The sequence below is a fragment of the Mustelus asterias genome, chromosome 8, assembly GCF_964213995.1.
Source record: "Mustelus asterias chromosome 8, sMusAst1.hap1.1, whole genome shotgun sequence".
NCBI classification, from domain to species: domain Eukaryota; kingdom Metazoa; phylum Chordata; class Chondrichthyes; order Carcharhiniformes; family Triakidae; genus Mustelus; species Mustelus asterias.
Window position 1 is genome coordinate 58108833 of NC_135808.1, and position 20724 is coordinate 58129556.

The window sequence follows — 20724 nt, forward strand, 5'->3', positions numbered from 1 at the left end:
GTTTGCCAATAGCAGTCACTAACTCCAAGTTCACATCCACTTTGGGAGCTTGGTTTTCTGATACTATGGCCTGAAAATCCTCCATCGACTTGCCTTCCTGTTGTAGTAGTAACAACAGCTTTGTATGGAAAGCGTCCTCTTCAGAAACAGCATCCTGTGTGACAAGGCTTTCTAGCGTATGCACAGCCCAGGGCCCAGCTTCTCCTTCAATACCTACATCTGGAGGTACAGTGTCAGGGGTTAAATCAATGCTAGTCTCCACTAGTATGAACAACTGTGTGCCAGTAGAATCCCCACGGCGACCACAAATCTTGGTGCGACCAAAGACTTCCACTGTGTTTAAGACCCGAGCAATGGTCTCCTCACTAGTATCTATTGGCACATTGCTCAGTAATATGCCACGAGAAAGACTGATATTCTTTTGGCGGCTCCAGTCAGCAGCCTGAGAAAAATCCATTGTCTTAAGTGAGTTACTAACACTGTAAAAAAACTTTTCCTGTTGTAATTACTGGGTTAACTGTTACTGACTGACGGGGGAAATTTTTTTTATTTGACCTTATGGGTAAACAGGAATGATCCCAGCGGTGCCTCCAAAAATGTAACCCCCTGCTGACCACTATATGGGGCTACTATTTAAATATTCAATCAACAGGATCCCGAATTCCTAGCGGTTGATGTTGATTTGGCTAATTCCCTGTTTACCCATAAATGTCAGTACTGTAATCGGAATATCAAAAATAAATTTGATAACAAATATAATTAACAGACATAAAACGGTGAGCTCTGATCTATAACTGTTGGGGCCCATCCGTTGGTGCACACATGGGGAAACTCATCCTCAGTAACACATTTGTAGATACTGTTCCAGTTGGATTGTATAGTCCCCACCAGTTACTCACGACACACACACACAGAGTCCAGAAGAGACACACATGTGGAAGATGATGCCGCAGGAGGCAGAGGTGCCGCGAGCTATCCGTGCAGCAACGTAGGTTGAGTGCGCTGAAGGCTGTCCTCCTCGGCAGTAATGAAAAGAACAGGCAGGGGAACGCCTGGCTGCCTCTCACTCCAAACCGAATTCTCACTGCCTGGGAAAAGCTCTCTCCCTGCACACTCCCTCTCCAGCTCTGCAGCTCTTCACTTCCTGGCGCCTCTTTCTTTCTCCCGCCCCCAGAGCAATCCCATTGACCCAGCCCACATCACTCAACCAACAGCATCCTGTTCACAGCACCCGCCCGGCAAACAGGACACTGAAACCCACAAGGGACAAAGAACACTGGTAAATGTCTTCCCCACAAATTTTCCTCAGTCCCTTACAAATACCTACCATATGCTTCCTTTTTTATATCAAACTCTTGATATCCCTTGACATCCAGGGTTCTCTGGACTTGCTGCCCTTGTCCTTCACTGTCAGAGGAACACGTTGGTTCTAACTCTCACTATTTTACTTTCAAGAGACTCCCATTTTCCAAATGTTGATTTAGCTGCAAGAAGCTGCTCCCAGTCCACTTTTGCCAGATCCTGTCTAATGATATTGAAATCAGCCTTCCCCCAGTTCAGTAACTTGATTTCTGGACCAGCCTTATTCCTTTCCATACTGACTTTGAAACTTAAAGTTATGGTCACCATCCTCAAAACGCTCCCCCACTTCAACCACTTGCCCAGCTTCATTCCCTAGGATTCGGTCTAGCACTGCCCCATCATTTGCAGGACTATCTACGTCCTGGCACAAAAAGTTCTCCTGGATGCACTTTAAAAATCCCATCCCATCTAATCCTTTCACATTAAGACGATTTCACTTAATATTAATGAAGTTGAAATCCCCGACTACTATAACTCTATTCATCTTAAACCTCTCTGAGATTTGCCTACATACCTGCTCCTCCATTTCCCTCTGACTGTCCCTTTTTTATTTCTAAGCTTCACCCATATGGCCTCCTTGAAGAGCCTTTTAAGACAGCGAACCTGCCCCTGTTCCTGTTGGGCTGCCCCTCAGCCAGTTAACACTTGGGAGGAGGGTTAAGTGGCTCATGGCAAGAACCCCACCCCTTCTAGGTTAGCCGTCAGTTCTCTCGTTCTGATAACGTCACCAGGAGCAGTGCTCATTACAGGGACTAGATCCTGTCCCTGCAAAGAAGAGTTAGGAACTGGCTGGAGAGAGAATTAGGATGGTGGGTTGGTTCCCAGCGGGATGAGTAGGTAAGATCCAGGAAAAGGTGTCAAAGGTGTTGGGGGCCTGGGTGGAAGTGGACATCTGGAAGGATGTGGGCAGACTTTGCAGGTTGTGGGGGAGGGGGGCAGTGGTGCTGGTGGTGGTGTGGTGGGAGATGAGAGTGCCTCCTCTTTGGGGCCTTTGAAGGATGCTCATGCTGACCCTTTTGTGATTCATGCACATGGACACCCAGAACCCTCAGTTCTGCAGCACTCTGGCAGGAAGATAGAGAGACTGCAAAGTGGACAAACTCATATTTTCTCACATTATACTCTGTAAAATTTCTGCTCACTCACTCAACCTATCTATCCCTCTTCCTTTATGGACTCTATGTCCACCTCACAGACTTCTATCCACCCTATTTTCCTCTAGCCTTAAATCTTTGTCTCCTAGCAGAAGGATGAACCAGTAGAACTTGGACATGAAGAACACAATAAAAGGTGGCAACTCTATCAAACTGCATTTAAACTCCTTTGCTCCAAGGAGATAGCCCAACTTCTCTAACATAACCTTGCAGCAAATATCTCTTATCCCTACTATTTCTCCATAGCCTTACAAATGTTTCCTCTTCAAGAACTCCACCAATGTTCTGCTGAAAGTTATTATTATTTGTTCCCATTGCTTGTTCAGGCAATGCTTTCCAGATCATAACATCCCATGTATTAAAAGAACTCCTCTCGACTCGCCTCTGGCTCTTTTACTAAATACCTTAAATCTGTGTCCATTGGCTTTCCTATCCTCTGTAATTCGTTCCAATCCAGTTAGAAATCTGTAACATGTTGAATAAAGTAGATCAAGTTTGAAATCCCAGTTGTTCACATAAATCCACAAGATTCCACAGTTTTAGACAAACAAATTAAACTTTAATAAGTCAGAAAAGTAAAATAATCTACAATGTCTAACTTCTAATCTAACATTTAGAATTAACATGAGGTAAGTATGAATAAACAGACAATCGAGTCGAACACACCTCACTGTACATAATGTAAGGCTAACGATGTATTGCTGAAATTATTGAGGTCTAGAACAGAGGAACCTCTTACAAAACTGGATTGTACCATTGCTGGAAATGCTGGAAGTGCTCCATTGCTAAAATACCATAGCTGCCTGAATCGGAGTACAATTCTCCATTGTCAGATAATGCCCCTCAGAAAGAATAGCACAGCCCTCTTTGGCGAGAGCCAGATTTACAGGCTATCTATTGGAAGTGTTGGGCTCCATTTAAACCACACTTTCCAAATGGGAACCCATTAGTTTTATCAGTTGAGTGAAGGCCATTGGCACGGTGAGACTCTGCAGCAAATTGCATGCACAATTTTGAATCGTAATTGCCTCTCCTTTGCTATCTTCACAGCAGAATATACTTGGCTACCAAACTGTCCTTATCAAACATGATTTGTGAGAGTGCTTAGCAGCAGGCCAGTTGAATTATTTGGGAGATTGTTCAAGGGTCAGATTCTGCCAAGCCACTGCTCGGAACAATGTCACCGTTCATCAGCATCGTCTGATTGATCAATTAAACAATGCTGGGACCTTTCCGAACATGTGGTTTAAATTTGGAATGTTTTGTGTTTCGAGGGCTCTGTGTTTGTAAAATATGTTGTTGTCTTAACCTTTTAAAATGCTGGGAGCTGCCAACAGATTAAAATAAAACTCTGAGTATATTTTAAACAGCACCAGGGGAACTGGCATTCATCACATCTTTAATGAATGCAAGTAATCTTGATACTTGAGGCAGTCACAGGTGTTCTGAGAATATGTTACACGGCAGGATTGAGTCAAGGACATGGTGAAACCACTACTGTATTAATGGATTATTTTCTTTAGGAGAAAACCACTGGCTGAAGTGCATGGAAGATGGTATGTGGTCACTCCCTGAGGCTTACTGCAAGGTGGAATGTCATGCCCCTCCACCAGTAGCGAATGCCAAGCTGCTGGTGCCAAGATGTCAACAAGGAGCTCACGATGTTGGTTCCGTTTGCAGATACAAATGCATCCCCGGCTATTATGTTCATGGCAATAATGACAAGAGATCCAGAAAGTAAGTAAGCGAACACACTCATCCTAAAATGAAGATCGCGGTGTGAATAAAATGGTGCAGTTGTAACTGGTGGATGCATAGAGTGTCCTCTGGATGTTGCAGAGCCCTTTCTGTGGATTTTTAGTTCCTGTGGGTGGGTAAAGCCCTTTAGCCTGTCAGTGCTACACTTGGGAAGATCTGTGTTTATGGAACTCGTGTGTTTGTGCTCCTCCATGGGTTGCTCTAGCTTTAGCTGCTGAGGCACTTAGCTCTGGAATTCACTGCACACACCTCTCCTTTAAAATTTTCCTTAAATACTCTCTCCTTGACCAAGGCTGTCTTTAATACCTCCCTATGGCTCAGTGCCAACCTTTGTTTGATAGCGCTTCTGTAAAAACACCTCGGGCTGTTTTACAATGTTAAGGGAGCTATATAAATATGAGGATCTGGAATTTAACTTCTAAGATCGACGACACGGTGGCACAGTGCCAGGGATCCGGGTTCAATTCTGGCCTCAGGTGATTGTGTGGAGTTTGCACATTTCCCCCGTGTCTGCATGGGTTTACTCCAGGTGCTCTGGTTTCCTCCCATACTCCAAAGATTTGCAGGTTAGATTGATTGGTCATGCTAAATTGACCCTTAGTGTCAGGGGAATTAGCAGGGTAAATACGTGGGGTTACGGGGGTAGGGCCTGGGTGGGATTGTTGTCAGTGCAGGCTCGATGGGCAGAATGACCTCCTTCTGCACTGTAGGGATTCTATGATTCCATGAAGTCAGGTAATGGGAGTTGGAAAATTTTCTGGCTTTATGCACCAGCATCAGGAAAAAGCGCCTTGAAGGATTGGGGGTGAGGGGGAGGGGGCGTGGGTTTACTTTGGGTAGTGATGTTCTGGTCATGCTCATCATCTGACCATGGTAGCTTGGCCAGACATTTTCTGAATCTTGTTCTGGTTACTTTTTGTTGTTCAGAATGCCGTACCTATCTGGCCTCTGGTGGTGGTTTCTAGTTATGTCAGACCACATGTTCTGGCCATTGCTTTCTGCATTGGTGTTTCCGGTGTCCTCTGGTGCCACACTGGGCATTTTCTGGGCGCATGTGTGAGCCCACACCACCTGAGTTACTTACTAGGCTTTTCTGCATTAGCCATCGTGAATTGTGCATAGCCGATAGATCAGGGCTTCCAGTACTGTGGTACGCTGCCCCGGAGCCTGGCCTCATTTCTGATAGCTGTGAGGCCTCTTTAAGTCCTGGCATTTTCACGATTGGTGGATGTGGCCTGAGAGGCAGATCTTTGAGGCCTGATTGCTGCAAAAACAAATGTTGCAGTTTAAACAATTCTCACAATGCTGAACTTTGCTCTCCCTACTGGCATCACACAAACTCTGAGGCACTAAAACACCCAGAAAAGGTTCGGGCAGCACTTTGTCGTTCAATATAATGGCTTTATTCTTGCGTCCGCATTGTATAAGTGCATCCATGCTGTAACCTTTGGATTTATTCAGGAGGTTATTTTGAAATGCTTCAATGGGGGCCAAGGCTAGCACGAGCTCAATTACCCTTTCGGCCATCACTGCTGTCATAAAATTGCTATCACGCTCCTTGTTTCTGCATCTACTTATGAATTGATCCAAGGTTTGCATTGGTGTGTATGTTAAAAGACATGAACTCCAGATGGTGTATTCTGAAGTTGAGCTTCACTCATAATTGACCTCCAAGTATAGATTATATGTACACTCCATGGAGGCCTTCATTGCCTGTAGCAATTTTAATCTTTCAGGCTTGTTTATCCAATACAGCAATATCCAGGTCCAGAAAACAGCATTCGAGGTAATTTTAGAACAAGGTGAACTCAAGAGAGGTCTTCTCGTCTTCCATTTGAATGTTGTAATATTTGTGGTCACCCTGTGGCTTTTGTGCAGTATTATGGATACAGAAAAAAAAATCTTTAGGACTTTGGTTCTGTGGCTACCTGGCATGCAGTACCTTTCCCGGCCACAGTGCTAACTGGTCACAACTTGTTTGACTGCAATGGTGGCGCTGTTGCTGCCTTCCTGGCTTGCTGAGCGCGTTGCCCATGGAGCTGTGAATTTGACATGAAAATGGACGGCAGGACTGAAAAAGCAGTTTTAAGGAAAGGAGCCATGTTTGGAATTTTTCAGATCTGTCACTTGATGGACTCCTATTTCTTGGACCAGTCTCAAATGTTTAATTGCCTTCTTTCTCCGCCTGCTACCTAACCTCCTGAAGAGATGGTCTGTAGCAGCAATGTATTCTCCTGCCTGGATTTCTGTTGGTGCTAGATCCCTGGAGGTGGCTATTTAATAGCTGTTTCTGCACAAACTTCACAGTAGGTAACTCAGACGACTCAACCTCTCCTGATTTACAGCAATCTTACTGGGCCCTGATGCCTGCTGAAGTGAGGTATATTCCATTAAAAGGTGCTTGGCGTTGGATCCCTAGAGTGGTGCAGACTCATTCACACACGCAGTACTTGATGATTGTTTCATTTCCTCACCAGTCTTTCGGCATATGATAGGGTTGAGGGTTGTACATTTATCCATCGAATCTTCAAGTATCATTGACTACCAAGCCTGCTACCATGTTGAGTGGTTCTGTTTATCACAAACATACCAATCAGATGACAAGGATTGGTGAAACAATGATGTGGGTTTGTTATTTGAAGGTAATACTATATGCAGAGAACATTCACCGGGAGGCTAGGTAGACATGCCTGGCCTTTGGGAACACTGCTGTATTCTATTTGCAGTGTCCTGGGATTATACATCTCACCCTCTCCCGTAGTGGGCAGTTTCAGATGTGCATTTTCAAAGGTGCATGTACCTCACCTCACCACAGAATTTCGGAAATTATACAATAATCTGAAGCATGTATTCTGAAATCTACTCATTTGAAAATTAGAAACTGTTGTTTCAGATTTGGCATTTGTGTACTGATTTGTTCATAGAATCCTGCACTGCAGAAGGCGGCCATTCAGCCCATCGAGTCTGCACCGACCGCAACCCCACCCGGCCCTATCCCCGTAACCCATGCATTTACCCTAGCTAGTCCTCCTGACATTAAGGGGCAATTTAGCATGGCCAATCCACCGCACATATTTGTCATGTTCAATTCTGTCGTTAATGGAAAGGCTTAGCTTGATAATTGGATTTTTGTCCAGAGGGACAACAGGTCCAGTATTTCAGTGATGAATGTCCGTTGAGCACAATGGAACTCTTGATGAGTTGAGTAGTCGTCTAATGCTGAAGGAATAGGTTACAGCCACCAATCATTTGAATTCTCACCAAAGGCAGAATCTCAGCCTTGATGATTAGAACTCTGACGTTCAACAATGAGTTATTGGATGCTCATTCAAAGGGCTTTGCCTCTAAGATTTGTTTTCCACTGTTGTCGGCAGTAATTCTAGAAAGCATCAGTTTTCTCATGAAGAGACAATCAGGTGTCGCCAGCCCCCCCCCCCCCCCCCCCCCCCCCCCCCCGCCTCATTGAAACTCAGTTACGCTCTTAGATACTTCCCACAAATCAAAATCCCTGGCTGGGATCTTCCCATCCCGCCCATCGTGGGAATTTGCATGGGTGGGTGGGACCAGAAAATTTTAAAAGGGCAGCCAGAAGTCCATTGCTTCGGGGCATGAATTTCCAGTCCCGTCTGCAGGAGAGTCGGGTTCTGGAAAGGGAAGGTCAACAAGGTGTCGGCGCAGACTTGATGGACCGAATGGCCTCCCTCTGTGCTGTAGGGTTTCTATGATTCCATGAAGACAACAAAGTGCACTGTCCCATCCAGGAGCATGCCTTTTCTGTTGTGTCAGCCAGTCACGCTGGCTGAGGAGGGTAGTAGGAGACAGGGAAAGCCTCGAGGAGAATACAATTTGCAACAAGGGGGAAATGAAATTCTGTTGGTCACAGAAAGGTATGCCATGTGTAGCGAGTCCGGTCAGTGAGTTAAATCCATGCCAACGTGAAAAAAGACAGTAAAATTGGAATCATTTCACATGTGATGGCACAGTGGTTAGCACTACTACCTCACAGCACCAGAGACCTGGATTCAATTCCGGCCTTGGGTGACTGTCGGTGTGAAGTTTGCACGTTCTCCCTGTATCTGTGTGAGTTTCCTACAGGTGCTCTGGTTTCCTCCTCACAGTCCAAAGATGTGCAGGTTAGGTGGCTTGACCACACTAAATTGCCCCTTACTATCCCAAAATATATTGATTAGGGGAATTAGCAGGGTAAATACATGGAGTTGTGGGGTAAGCCTGGGTAAGAGTCGGTGCAGACTCAAATGGACCAACTGGCTCCCTTCTGTACTGTAGGGATTCTATGAGATACAAATTTTCTGCTGTTAATTCTACTGGGATGATTTAGTTGCTTTGTATCGTGGATTTCATCCCAACTAATTGATCTGATTTTAGGATGTTTATTACTGCTGCTGACTTATGGGACTTACTGATTCTTTGCGGATTGCGGTGTGTAAGTCAGTGACCAGCATTTCTGTCATATTCCTAGAAATAATCTTGTTTTTCTGTTCATAATGAATTGTGCAGCTGCTGTGAAGTCAGATGTAAAGATTGCTTTTGGCTGCTGGCTGACAGAAACACGTGTTTGATTTAGTCCTTTCACTCAACCCTCTTCCCCCTAGTTTCACCTGTACAATGTGGATGAGCGAATGGCCTCAGCTCTTGGCCAACACCATGTTATAGTCATCACAGATGTTGACTCGTCTCCTACTATTCTCTATTGGACACATTTACTCACACTCCAAACCTTCCCGGCAACTTGGGAATCACAATGTGTTGAGGAACATAATTGACTGGAAAGCTGTTTCCAGTGGGGCTCTGCAGGGCTCAGTATTAGAAAGCTGTAAACTACTGGAATATATCAACTGGACTAGCAGGGTAGGCAGAAAAGTGTCAAATGCAATTCACTCTGGAGGAGTGTGAGGAAATACACTTGGCAAAGCGAAGAAAGGCAAGGGAACACACAGTAAGTGGTCGGGAACCGAAAAGTGAAGAGGGAGTGCGAGATCTTGGAGTGCATATCCACAGACCCCAGAAGGAATGGGGAATGGTTAAAAAGGCATATGGAATTCTGTCTACAAGACAGAATCGAACCATCGCCCCCTCCACATTTAATGGCATTGCCCATCACTGAATCACTCATCCTAGGGTTAACATTGACCAGAAACTGAACTGGACTAGCCACATAGATACTGTGGTTATAAAAGGTTAGAGACTGGAAATCCTATGGCAGACAACTCACCTCCTGATTTCCCAAAGCCTATCCACAAGTCAGGAGTGTGATGGAATATTCTCAAGAAACTTAATACTATCCAGGACAAAAACAGCCCGCTTGATTGGCACCCCATCCACAAACGCTCCCTCCACCACTGACGAACAGTGGCAGCCATGTGTACCATCTAGAAGATGCACTGCAGGAACTCACCAAGGCTCCTTAGACACCATCTTCCAAATCCACGACCGTGTCTTTTTCTTAGGTAGTCCCGTGGAGTTGAGGATGGCTTGATTCCACACTAAAAGTGAGTTCTCAGGTGACCAAGGAGTGCAATGTGCCACCTACAGTCCCTGTCACAAGTGGTTGGAGGAGTGGGGTGGAGGGGGTGGCGGGGGGGGGGGGGGGGGGGGGGGGCACTCCGATGCCTGTAGGATGTAGGGTACCCTGAACATTTGTTGGTGGGGGGGAGGTTGCCCCTTGGTGGTCAATGGTTGGGGTATTCCCCTTGTCAGCCAGGGGTCACCATGTCTGTTGAGGGTGGAGGTGGGGGACCTCCAACTTTACCTTAAGATCGGGTGCCCTTCCCTGTGGAGCCGGCTGCCCTGCCACAATGATGGGGCAAAACACGCCCCCCTGCTTTTGTTTGACAAAGTGTCAGAAGATCTGGAGAGAAGATTTGGCTGTGTTTCTGGGGAGAAACACACCAGCTTTCAGTCAGACCTTGCCACTTCTCCATTTTCATGGTAAGGGAGCTGCATGATTGCAGAGAAAATGCTTTAAGAATACCCTCAAAGCCTCCTCGAGAAATCGGCCCCGCAGGTGGAGGAGATGGTTAAGAAGGCGTATGGTGTGCTGGCCTTTATCAATCGAGGGATTGAGTTTAGGAATCCGGGGATAATGATGCAGCTATATAAGACCCTCGTCAGACCCCACTTGGAGTACTGTGCTCAGTTCTGGTCGCCTCATTACAGGAAGGACGTGGAAATGATTGAAAGGGTGCAGAGGAGATTTACAAGGATGTTGCCTGGATTGAGTGGCATGCCTTATGAGGATAGGCTGAGGGAGTTCGGTCTTTTCTCCTTGGAGAGACATAGGATGAGAGGAGACCTAATAGAGATATATAAGATGTTGAGAGGCATAGATCGGGTGGACTCTCAGAGGCTTTTTCCCAGGGTGGAAATGGCTGCTACGAGAGGACACAGGTTTAAGGTGCTGGGGCGTAGGTACAGGGGAAATGTTTGGGGGAAGTTTTTCACACAGAGGGTGGTGGGCGAGTGGAATCGGCTGCCGTCAGTGGTGGTGGAGGCAAACTCAATAGGGACTTTTAAGAGACTCCTGGATGAGTACATGGGACTTAATAGGATGGAGGGTTATAGGTAGGCCTAGAAGGTAGGGATATGTTCGGCACAACTTGTGGGGCCGAAGGGCCTGTTTGTGCTGTGGTTTTTCTATGTTTCTATGTTTCTAAACAAAGGAACAACATTGGCTATTCTCCAATCCTTTGGCACCTCCCCTGTAGCCAGTGAGGATACAAAGATTTCTCTCAGGGCCCCAGCAATTTCCTCCCTTGCCTCTCTGAGTATTCTGGGGTATATCCCATCAGGCCCTGGGGACTTGTCGACCTTAATATTTCTCAAGAATCCCAATACCACCTCCTTTTTGGTCTCAACATGATTCAAACTATCTACACATCCCAGATTTATCATCCATCAAGTCCTTCTCTTTGGTGAATACTGACGCAAAGTACTCATTTAATACCTCGCCATTTGCTCTGGCTCCACGCCTAGATTCCCTCCCTTGTCCTTGAGTGGGCCAACCCTCTCCCTGGCTACCCTCTTGCTCTTTATATATCTATAAAAAGCCTTGGGATTTTCCTTAATCCTGCTGGCCAATGCTTTTTCGTGACTCCTTTTAGCCCTTCTTACTCCTTGCTTAAGTTTCTTTCTACTTTCCTTGTATTCCACACTTGCTTCGTGTGTTCCCAGCTTCCTAGCTTTAACGAATGCTTCCTTTTTCTCTTTGACTAGGCTCACAATATCTCTCGTTATCCAAGGTTCTCGAAACTTGCCATACTTATCCTTCATCCTTACAGGAATGAGACAGTCCTGAATTCCTATCAACTTATATTTGAAAGCCTTCCACATGCCAGACGTTGATTTGCCCTCAAACATCTGCCCCCAATCTACATTCTTCAGTTCCTGCCTAATATTGTTGTAATTAGCCTTCCCCCAATTTAGCACCTTAACTTTAGAACTACACTTATCTTTATCCATCAGTATCTTAAAGCTTACTGAATTGTGGTCACTGTTCCCGAACTGCTCCCCTACTGAAAGATCGACCACCTGGCAGGGCACACTCCCCAGACCTCCCCCCTCCCCTTCACCGCAGCACGGAGCCCTGTGGACAGAGCGACCTACCTCCTCGCTCACCCTCGGTGCTGCTGTGTCTGCAGCAGACTTTTATGGCGCAGGTGTTTTACTCACCGGTTGCAGCTGCAGTGAACGAGGTCGTTAAGGTAAGTGAGGTGGGACAATTGCGAGTGAACCGCGCTAATTATATTGCGATGCATGCAAAAGCATGCTAATTGACGTTTCTATCATTTTGGACAAGTTCCACATCGTGGCCTTTTTTTTGGTACAATCATGCGCTCACTCCCGATTTTACGACCACACCCCATTGAAAAACAGGCGCAATGAGGTCGTAAAATTGCCCCCAGAGTCTCTGTTAAGGCAAGTGTTTCTTCCAGCGGGCACTGACTGCACCTCTGTTCCTGAAGAGCACCTCTCTGTTTCCCACTCACAGTGGGATGGTGCCTTGGATGCTTGGGACGCCGGTGGTCTTGACTGCGCTGGAAACCTTGCGCATCACGGTTGTCGGCTGACTGTTGCATCTGCTGAGCTTACTCCATCCACCATCTGTTCTTTAGGTTGTGGGTTTTTTGCTGGACCTTAGCCTTCACCCATTTATCGAGCTGTTTTCTCGAGATAGTTGGGTTGCTGTTTCAGGTTCAGAAAAGCCTTGCACTTGTAGCTTATCCGCTCTTGGATCTCTCATTGAAGCAGTCTCGGTGTTTCCTGGTCAAGTGACCCAGCGTCTCTTCGCGGATGCTGATTATGGAGGCCTTAAAGACAGACCGGGTACTGTGGACACTCTGCATCTCTGGGTCACTGGGAGTTGTCAGGTTGGCAATGAAGCACTGGCTGAATAGGGCTCTCTTATCAAGGTCTTTGAGTGTCTCAGCATTGGTTTTCCTGTGCCATTGTTTCTGTTGCTGTCACTGCTTTGGGGCTACATTGATGTTGCTCATGGAGCAGATTAGATGGTGGTCCTTCCAGCTCCTGTCATGGCATGGGCAATACGCATGTCCTTCGCTTGGACAATGAAGTAGTTGAGCAACTGCCAGTACTAGGGATGAAGGCGTTGCCATGAAGCTTTGTACTTGTCTATTGATGAAATAAGGCGTTGCTTAGAACAACCCCATAACCAATGCAGTCTAGAAGGACAAAGGCAGCAGGCACTTGGGAACACCACCACCTACAAGTCACTCACCATCCTGATTTGGAAATATATCTCCATTCCTTCACTGTCACTAGATCAAAATCCTGGAACTCCCTCCCTAACAGCACAATGGGTGTACCTACACCTCAGGGACTGCAGCGGTTCAAGAAGACAGCACACCACCACCTTCTCAAGGGCAATTAGGGATGGACAATAAGTCCCATTAAGAACTTAAAAAACAAATTTCCTTTATTAACCATGGAGTGGAAGAACAAGGAGTTTATCATATAGAATCATCATAGAATCTCTACAGTGCATAATGAGGCCATTCGGTTCATCGAGTCTGCACCAGCTCTCTGACAGAGTATCTTACCAGGCCCTCTCCCCCGTACTATCCCTGCAACCCCAAAAATGTCCCATCGTCCGTCTAAGCTATACATCTTCGGACACTAAGGGGCAATTTACCATGGCCAATCCACCTAGCCAGTTTGGTAACCTACCAAACCTCTTTGAGCGGGAGAGCTGGCTGGTGGTGATTTAACCTGAGGATCACCACACCTCAGGTGAGGAGCAAGGTTGAGAAGGGGGGCCCTCATGAATAACCTCAGCCAGGATGGGTATTGAACTCATGCTGTTGGCATCACTCTGCATCACTAACCAGGTGTCCAGCCAACTGAGCTATAAAGTGCGATTAAGAAGTTTTCTTTGGAGTAATGCTGGATTTTACAAAATGTGGGTGTTTTCTCTCTCAGCTTTATTGTTGTAGAATTTACAAACTGTTTTTATTCACAGGAAGTTCCTCAAACTGCAGTGTTTGGAAGGTGGACATTGGGAGGCTGGGAGCTGCGAGCCTGTGTTATGTGATCCCCCTCCACCTGTCTTTGAGGGAATGTACAAATGTACCAATGGTTTTGAATTTGACAGCCTTTGTATTATTCGCTGCTATGACCACACTGAAAAGGTAAGGCATTAATTGATTATTGAATAATGTGAATAACTCAACTCTTTTGAAGTTTATTTGAAGTCTTTTTAAGTTAATTCATTAGTGTAACAAGTAGGCTTACATTAACACTGTAATGAAGTTACTGTGAAAATCTCTTAGTCGCCACATTCCGGCACCTGTTCAGGTACACAGAGAGAATTCAGCATGACCAATGCACATAACCAGCACGTCTTTCGGACTGTGGGAGGAAACCCACACAGACACGGGGAGAACATACAGACTCCGCACAGACAGTGACCTAATCCGGGAATCGAACCCGGGTCCCTGGTGCTGTGAGGCAGCAGTGCTAACTACTGTGCTACCGTGAATTAACACACCAGTTGAGAATTACAGCAATGCTGTTCTAAACTTTGTTTCTCTTTGGTGGTGAGTGAAAGGGTAAAGGGGTTGAGGGGAACTGTCGCCCTGGCTCAGTTTTTTTTGATGAACAGTCTTTGGGCTGCTGGCCTGCTGAAATGACTATTCAAAGAGATTGGTACATGTTTTAGATGCACGTTACTGAAACTCCTTCTATATCAGCCTTTACTGACACAGTCAAATCTTCCCTGCTCAGTTTATGTTTTCAGCAATATTTGGGCTGGCAAGGACCACTCTGAGTGGATTTTCTACTGAACAGCTGATTGCCGTTCATTTGTAAGGGAACGACCCAAACTGGTGACTTGTGATCAAAACTAAATTAAATCTATCAGTGTCTCCTGACACTTCAAAGTTTTTTTTTAATGATTGATATGTTGTTCTGACAGACACATCATAGAATGTCAATGTTCCATAATGCTATCTCCAGTGTTAATCTTTAAATAACAATGTTTAAATGTAAAATTAAAAAAGCTTCAAGCAAATCATTCTTGAAACATTGTTCCTCGAAGTGTGAGTTATAAAGGGAAAGTGTGAGCCATGTTGGAGATTTGACAGTTGACATTAACATAGCAACTAGAAGCAGGAGTAGGCCATTCGGCCCTCCGAGCTTGCTCCGAGTCTGCTCCGCCATTCATTTTGATCATGGCTGATCATCAATTTCAATATCCTGATCTCCATATCCCTTGATCCCTTTAGCACCAAGAGCTATATCTAATTTCTTCTTGAAATCACACAACGTTTTGGCCTCAAGCCTGGCTTATATTAATGCCAACTTCTTTAATGGAAATAACAGCATTGATCACATTTGGACAGTATTTACACTCAATTACAAATTCTGACAGGTTTAATTTGCAGTAACTTATTAGTGCCAGGTGCAGTAAAATAGCAATTTACTGATTACTGGGGATCAATCTGATTAACTTTAACCCCAGCGAAAGGCAGCATTTATTTAGTGCCTCCACACCCGTGAACAGCAGAACGCACTTCACAGCCAGTTAAGCACTTTAGTATTGTAGTCACTTTTACAATGTGAGGGAAACACAGCAACTACTTCAAGCACAGCAAGTTCCCACAAACAGCAATCGAATAATAACCTGTTCTAATGATTCCAGTTGTGGAATCATCGCTGGCCACTGGCGGGAATCCAATGTTAGAAGCTGTTTAGAGTGTGACTTAGAACTGTAGGTGAGAAGGCCAAATCACAATCCCATAGTTTCAGCCTGGTTCACTGTTAATATTCTTGCCTCCCACCAGAATATTGTGGGGTCAGACGTTATTGCAGGCTGCAACAGTCAGGTTCGGCTTTAGGATAGCCACTTTGATGGCCAGCATGAGGGAATCATGGATGTGGAGGCTTTCTGTTGTTCAAATTGAACATACTAGAAAACACAATAAAGATATATTGGCCTTAATGTGAATGCTTACTTAGCTCATTAAATTTAATCATGAATCAAGTGGTACCTCTGGTGAATGTCAGTAACAGAGTTTGACACTTTGCACTGTTAAATTATTTTAGAATGTTTGATTTTTGGAGCAAGTTGCAATATGGGAGTTGTACAGTTTGATAACTTTAATATATAGAAAAGCTGGCGAGTGAACACTCTCTTGCATTAGACATGTAAAGATTGTCTAGTTTTTTTACATAAAATCTTTGATATTCTCTGAAAGTTTAGAAGTTTGGTATGCTATCATCTTGAGTGGTGGGGGCATGGGGGGATTTATCTCATGAGGAAAGGTTGGACAGGTTGGGCCTGTGTCCATTGGAATTTAGAAGAATACTAGGTAATCTTATTGAAACATATAAGATCCCAAGGGAGCTTGACAGAATAGGTACTGGAAGGATATGCTTCCCCTTGTGCGAGAGACCACAACAAGGGGACACATTTTCAAAATAAGAGGCTTCCCATTTAAGATAGAGATGAGGAGAAACCTTTCTCTGAGGGTTGTGAGTCTGTGGAACTCTTTTCCCCTGAGAGCAGTCAAGGCAGAGTCATTGAATATATTTAAGGCAGAGGGAGATTCTTAACTAACAAGGGAATCAAAGGGTATCGGGGTTAGGCAGGATACCGATGTTGCGCTTGCAGTCAGATCAGGCATGATCTTATTGAATAGTAGAGCAGGCTCAAGGGTGGCACGGTGGTACAGTGGTTAGCACTGCTGTCTCACAATGATAGGGTCCCAGGTTCAATTCCAGCCCAGGGTGATTATGTGGAGTTTGCACATTCTTCCTGTGTCTGCATGGGTTTCCTCTGGGTGCTCCAGTTTCTTCCCACACTTCAAAGATGTGTTGGTTAGGTGGATTGGCCTTGCTAAGTGGTCCCTTAGTATGCAACGATGTGTATTTTAGGGGGATTGGCCATGCTAAATGACCCCTTAATGTCCAAAGATGTGTAGGTTAGGTTGGTAAGATACTCTTTCGGAGAGTTAGCTTAATGAGCTGTATGTATATATAACATCAACCAACAGATCAGCCGATGCAGAGAGATAGAAAATACAGAATTTTAAATAGCTGATAACCTTTTTGGCACATTGAATGATTTGGACATAAATGTTGCTGCAAAGTTTGGAATGGGCACAATAGTTGGCAGTGGTTATTGCTGGTCCTACGTGGTTCTGTCCTTGTAAAGAAACAGTTGAGCAGCTGGAATGGTTAATTGAAGTCTGCTAAGTGATGCTTATCCTGAAACCTGTTTGGTTGTCTCAGTGAATTGGACAAAAGCAGAAAATTCCTTCCTAAAATTGGTCCTAGGTTTTTATTGCCTCCACCAGCAATCGGCACTGGGCAAGGTTGTGCTGGTTAATCAAACTGGTCTAATGGAAAGGGTTAATCATTGATGAGGATGGCAGTCTTTCCTCTCTTTTCACCTTCTTACCTGTGTGTATGACAGATTGCTTCAAGGGTTCACATGGGGGTTTGTGTATGATTGCACAAGAGACCATTTCATAGTGTCCAGTTGTTGATGCAAGATGGTTTTGGCTTTACATCAATGCTAAACTGTGATGTGAAAGTCCTTAATTTACATTGAGCTGAAAGGTATGAGACCCTGCTGGGATAGTGGAGGCTGTTCTGGTGCTCTGGGTTTATGGGTAAAGTTTCCTTTCAGTTGAGCTACAACCAGATTGAAGGGAAGTTTTAAAAGTAGCTGTGAGAGATTTTGCCCTTTTAATGTTGGTAGCAGGTCGCAGGAGAGCATTACTCGAGCTGTTTTTTTTAAAAAAAGATTATTAGGGTCACAAGTAGGTTCACATTAACACTGTAATGAAGTTACTGTGAAAATCCCCTAGTTGCCACACTCCAGTGCCTGTTCGGGTACACTGAGGGAGAATTTAGCATGGCCAATGCACCTAACCAGCATGTCTTTCGGACTGTGGGAGAAAACCGGAGCACCCGGAGGAAACCCACGCAGACACGGGGAGAATGTGCAAACTCCACACAGACAGTGACCCGAGGCAGGAATTAAACCTGGGTCCCTGGCGCTGTGAGGCAACAGTGCTAACCACTGTGCAAGCTGAGCTGCCCCGTAAAGGCGCTTTCCTTTTTAAGAATGGCGTGAGCTGTCATTTCTTACTGTGGGAGGATTGGAATGAAAGCTTTCTTTGTTGCCCCTGACTGCAGCTGCCAGATCCCATGGACACCATTTTGGAGGGTTTTTTCCTCCTTTGTCGATGGGGGGGACGAGCTGGAGTCAATCACAATTGCCTTGACTGTTTCCCCATTTGCACCCTCTACAAATGGTAACTCACTCACAATGCTGTGGTCATATTCCCATCTGCATTAAGGACTGAAGTCTGCTTAAACAAGCCCTTGTCAAGTTGCACCAGCTTCCTGGCTCAAAAAAAATCAATGTGAAAATTCTCATTCATAACTTCAAGTACCTCCATGTCTCACCATCCCTGACATTACCCTCATTATTTTCTCAAGCTCTCACCTTTATCTTATGTAGCAGTCTTTGGTGCGGCACCTTGTCAAATGCCTTCTGGAAATCTAGATACGTCACGTCCTCTGGTTCTCCAGGCAGAAGCCTGATGCTTATTCTCGACTCCGACATCAGTGACCATTCCTGCAACCATCATATCTTCCCTTGGATAGCCCTCTTTACTGTCCCTTTTACTCTGTTGCTCCAAGCCCTGTTCTCTCATTATCCCTGTGCCCACTGACCTACGTTTGCTCCCGGTCCGTCCCAAGCCTTCATTTCACCATTCTCATTCTTGTGTTCCCATCTCCATGGACTCCCCCTGCCACAACTCTGTCAACTCCTCCAGCCCCACAACCTCCATGATCTCTGCATTCTTCCAATTCAGGTCTCTTGCACATTCCTGATTTCCGTCGCTCCACTAATGGGGTAGCCAATTTTTGCTGCATGTATTCCTGGAGGTTTCCTGATATGACTTCCTGACTTTAACTGCCTTGGCCCTGCACTCCTGCCATCGGCCATCCAACTCATCATAAGATGCAAACTAACACCCAGGTCCCTCTGCACAGCAGCATGCTGCAATTTTTTACCATTTAAATAATAGTCCATTTTTCTGTTATTCCTACCAAAATGGATGACCTCACATTTACCAAGAACATAAGAACTAGGAACAGGAGTAGACAATCTGGCCCCTTGAGCCTGCTCCGCCATTCAATAAGATCATGACTGATCTTTTTGTGGACTCAGCTCCACTTACCTGCCCGCTCACCATAACCCTTAATTCCTTTACTGTTCAAACATTTATCTATCCTTGCCTTAAAAACATTCAGTGAGGTAGCCTCAACTGCTTCACTGGGCAGGGAATTCCACAGATTCACAACCCTTTATGTGAAGAAGTTCCTCCTCAACTCAGACCTAAATCGGCTTCCCCTTATTTTGAGGCTATGCCCCCTAGTTCTAGTTTCACCTGCCAGTGGAAACAACTTCCCTGCTTCTATCTTATCTATTCCCTTCATAATCTTATATGTTTCTATGAGATCGCCCCTCATTCTTCTGAATTCCAATGAGTATAGCCCCAGTCTACTCAGTCTTTCCTCATAAGCCAACCCTCTCAACTCCGGAATCAACCTAGTGAATCTCCTCTGCACCCCCTCCAGTGCCAGTATGCCCTTTCTCAAGTAAGGAGACCAAAACTGTACACAGTACTTATACAGCTGCAACATAATCTCACTGTTTTTAAACTCCATCCCTCTAGCAATGAAGGACAAAATTCCATTTGCCTTCTTAATTACCTGCTGCACTTGCAAACCAACACCCAGGTCCCTCTGCACAGCAGCATGCTGCAATTTTTTACCATTTAAATAATAGTCCATTTTTCTGTTATTCCTACCAAAATGGATGACCCCACATTTACCAACATTGTACTCCATCTGCCAAACCCTCGACCACTCACTTAGATGATCTATATCCCTTTGCAGACTTTCAGCTCCTCTGCACACTTTGCTCTTCCACCCATCTTAGTGTCATCTGTGAATTTTGACACACTACACTTGGTCCCCAACTCCAAATCATCTATGTAAATCGTAAACAATTGTGGTCCCAACACTGATCCCTGAGGCACACCACTAGTCACTGATTGCCAACCAGAAAAACACCCATTTACCCCCACTCTTTGCTTTCTGATAGTTAACCAATCCTCTATCCATGCTAATACATTATCCGTAACACTGTGCACCTTTATCTTATGTAGCAGCCTTTGGTGCAGCACCTTGTCAAATGCCTTCTGGAAATCCAGATACACCACATCCACAGGTTCCCCATTGTCCACTGCACATGCAATGTTCTCAAAGAATTCCACCAAATTAGTCAAACATGACCTGCCCTTCATGAACCCATGCTGCGTCTTACCAATGGGACAATCTGCTTGCCGCAGATCCACATGCCATGTCAACTGCAAAAAAAACACTTCTTAATATCTCTCTGATTCTTTTCCTGGTTGCCACTCCCAGAAGTTTCCTGGAGATTAATCGTCAACTCCTCACAACTCCCAAGGCAATACCTGTGGTTCAGTAATCCTATTCACCAATGGCAGCTGTGCCTTCAGCTGCTGAGGTCCTAAACTCTGGAATTCCCTTCCGGAACTTCTCTGCTTTCCTCTCTCCTCCTTTAAGATGTGGGCTGTTTGATCAAGTTTTGATCATCTATCCTAATATGTGGCTCAGTTACAAGTGTTGTCTGTTAGCCCTCCTGTGAAATGGTTGGGATGTTTTTCGCAATTGTTGTGGTTGCGGTTATACAGCCCACTTAACAGCCTACTATCTGGTCACTCAGTAACCTACGGTTTGTAAGGCACTCTGGCACTAGATGGTGAAGTTTGTTCATTACGTCGTTGATATAATGAGGATTGATGGTGGCTGTACCTCATGATGGCTACTCAGAACACACTTGTCAAGATAAAATTCAGATGTAGAC

The 20724-nt window shown here is 45.2% G+C and overlaps 1 protein-coding gene across 1 annotated transcript in view; it reads left to right on the forward strand.

Annotated features, from left to right (window-relative positions):
* Window positions 1-20724, forward strand: part of pappa2 (pappalysin 2) — a 416756-nt gene that overhangs the window by 271778 nt on the left and 124254 nt on the right. Inside the window, exons 16-17 of the mRNA XM_078219173.1 lie at window positions 4040-4253; window positions 13771-13939. Of these exons, the coding sequence (XP_078075299.1) occupies window positions 4040-4253; window positions 13771-13939 (383 nt within the window). The remainder of the gene's footprint in view (window positions 1-4039; window positions 4254-13770; window positions 13940-20724) is intronic.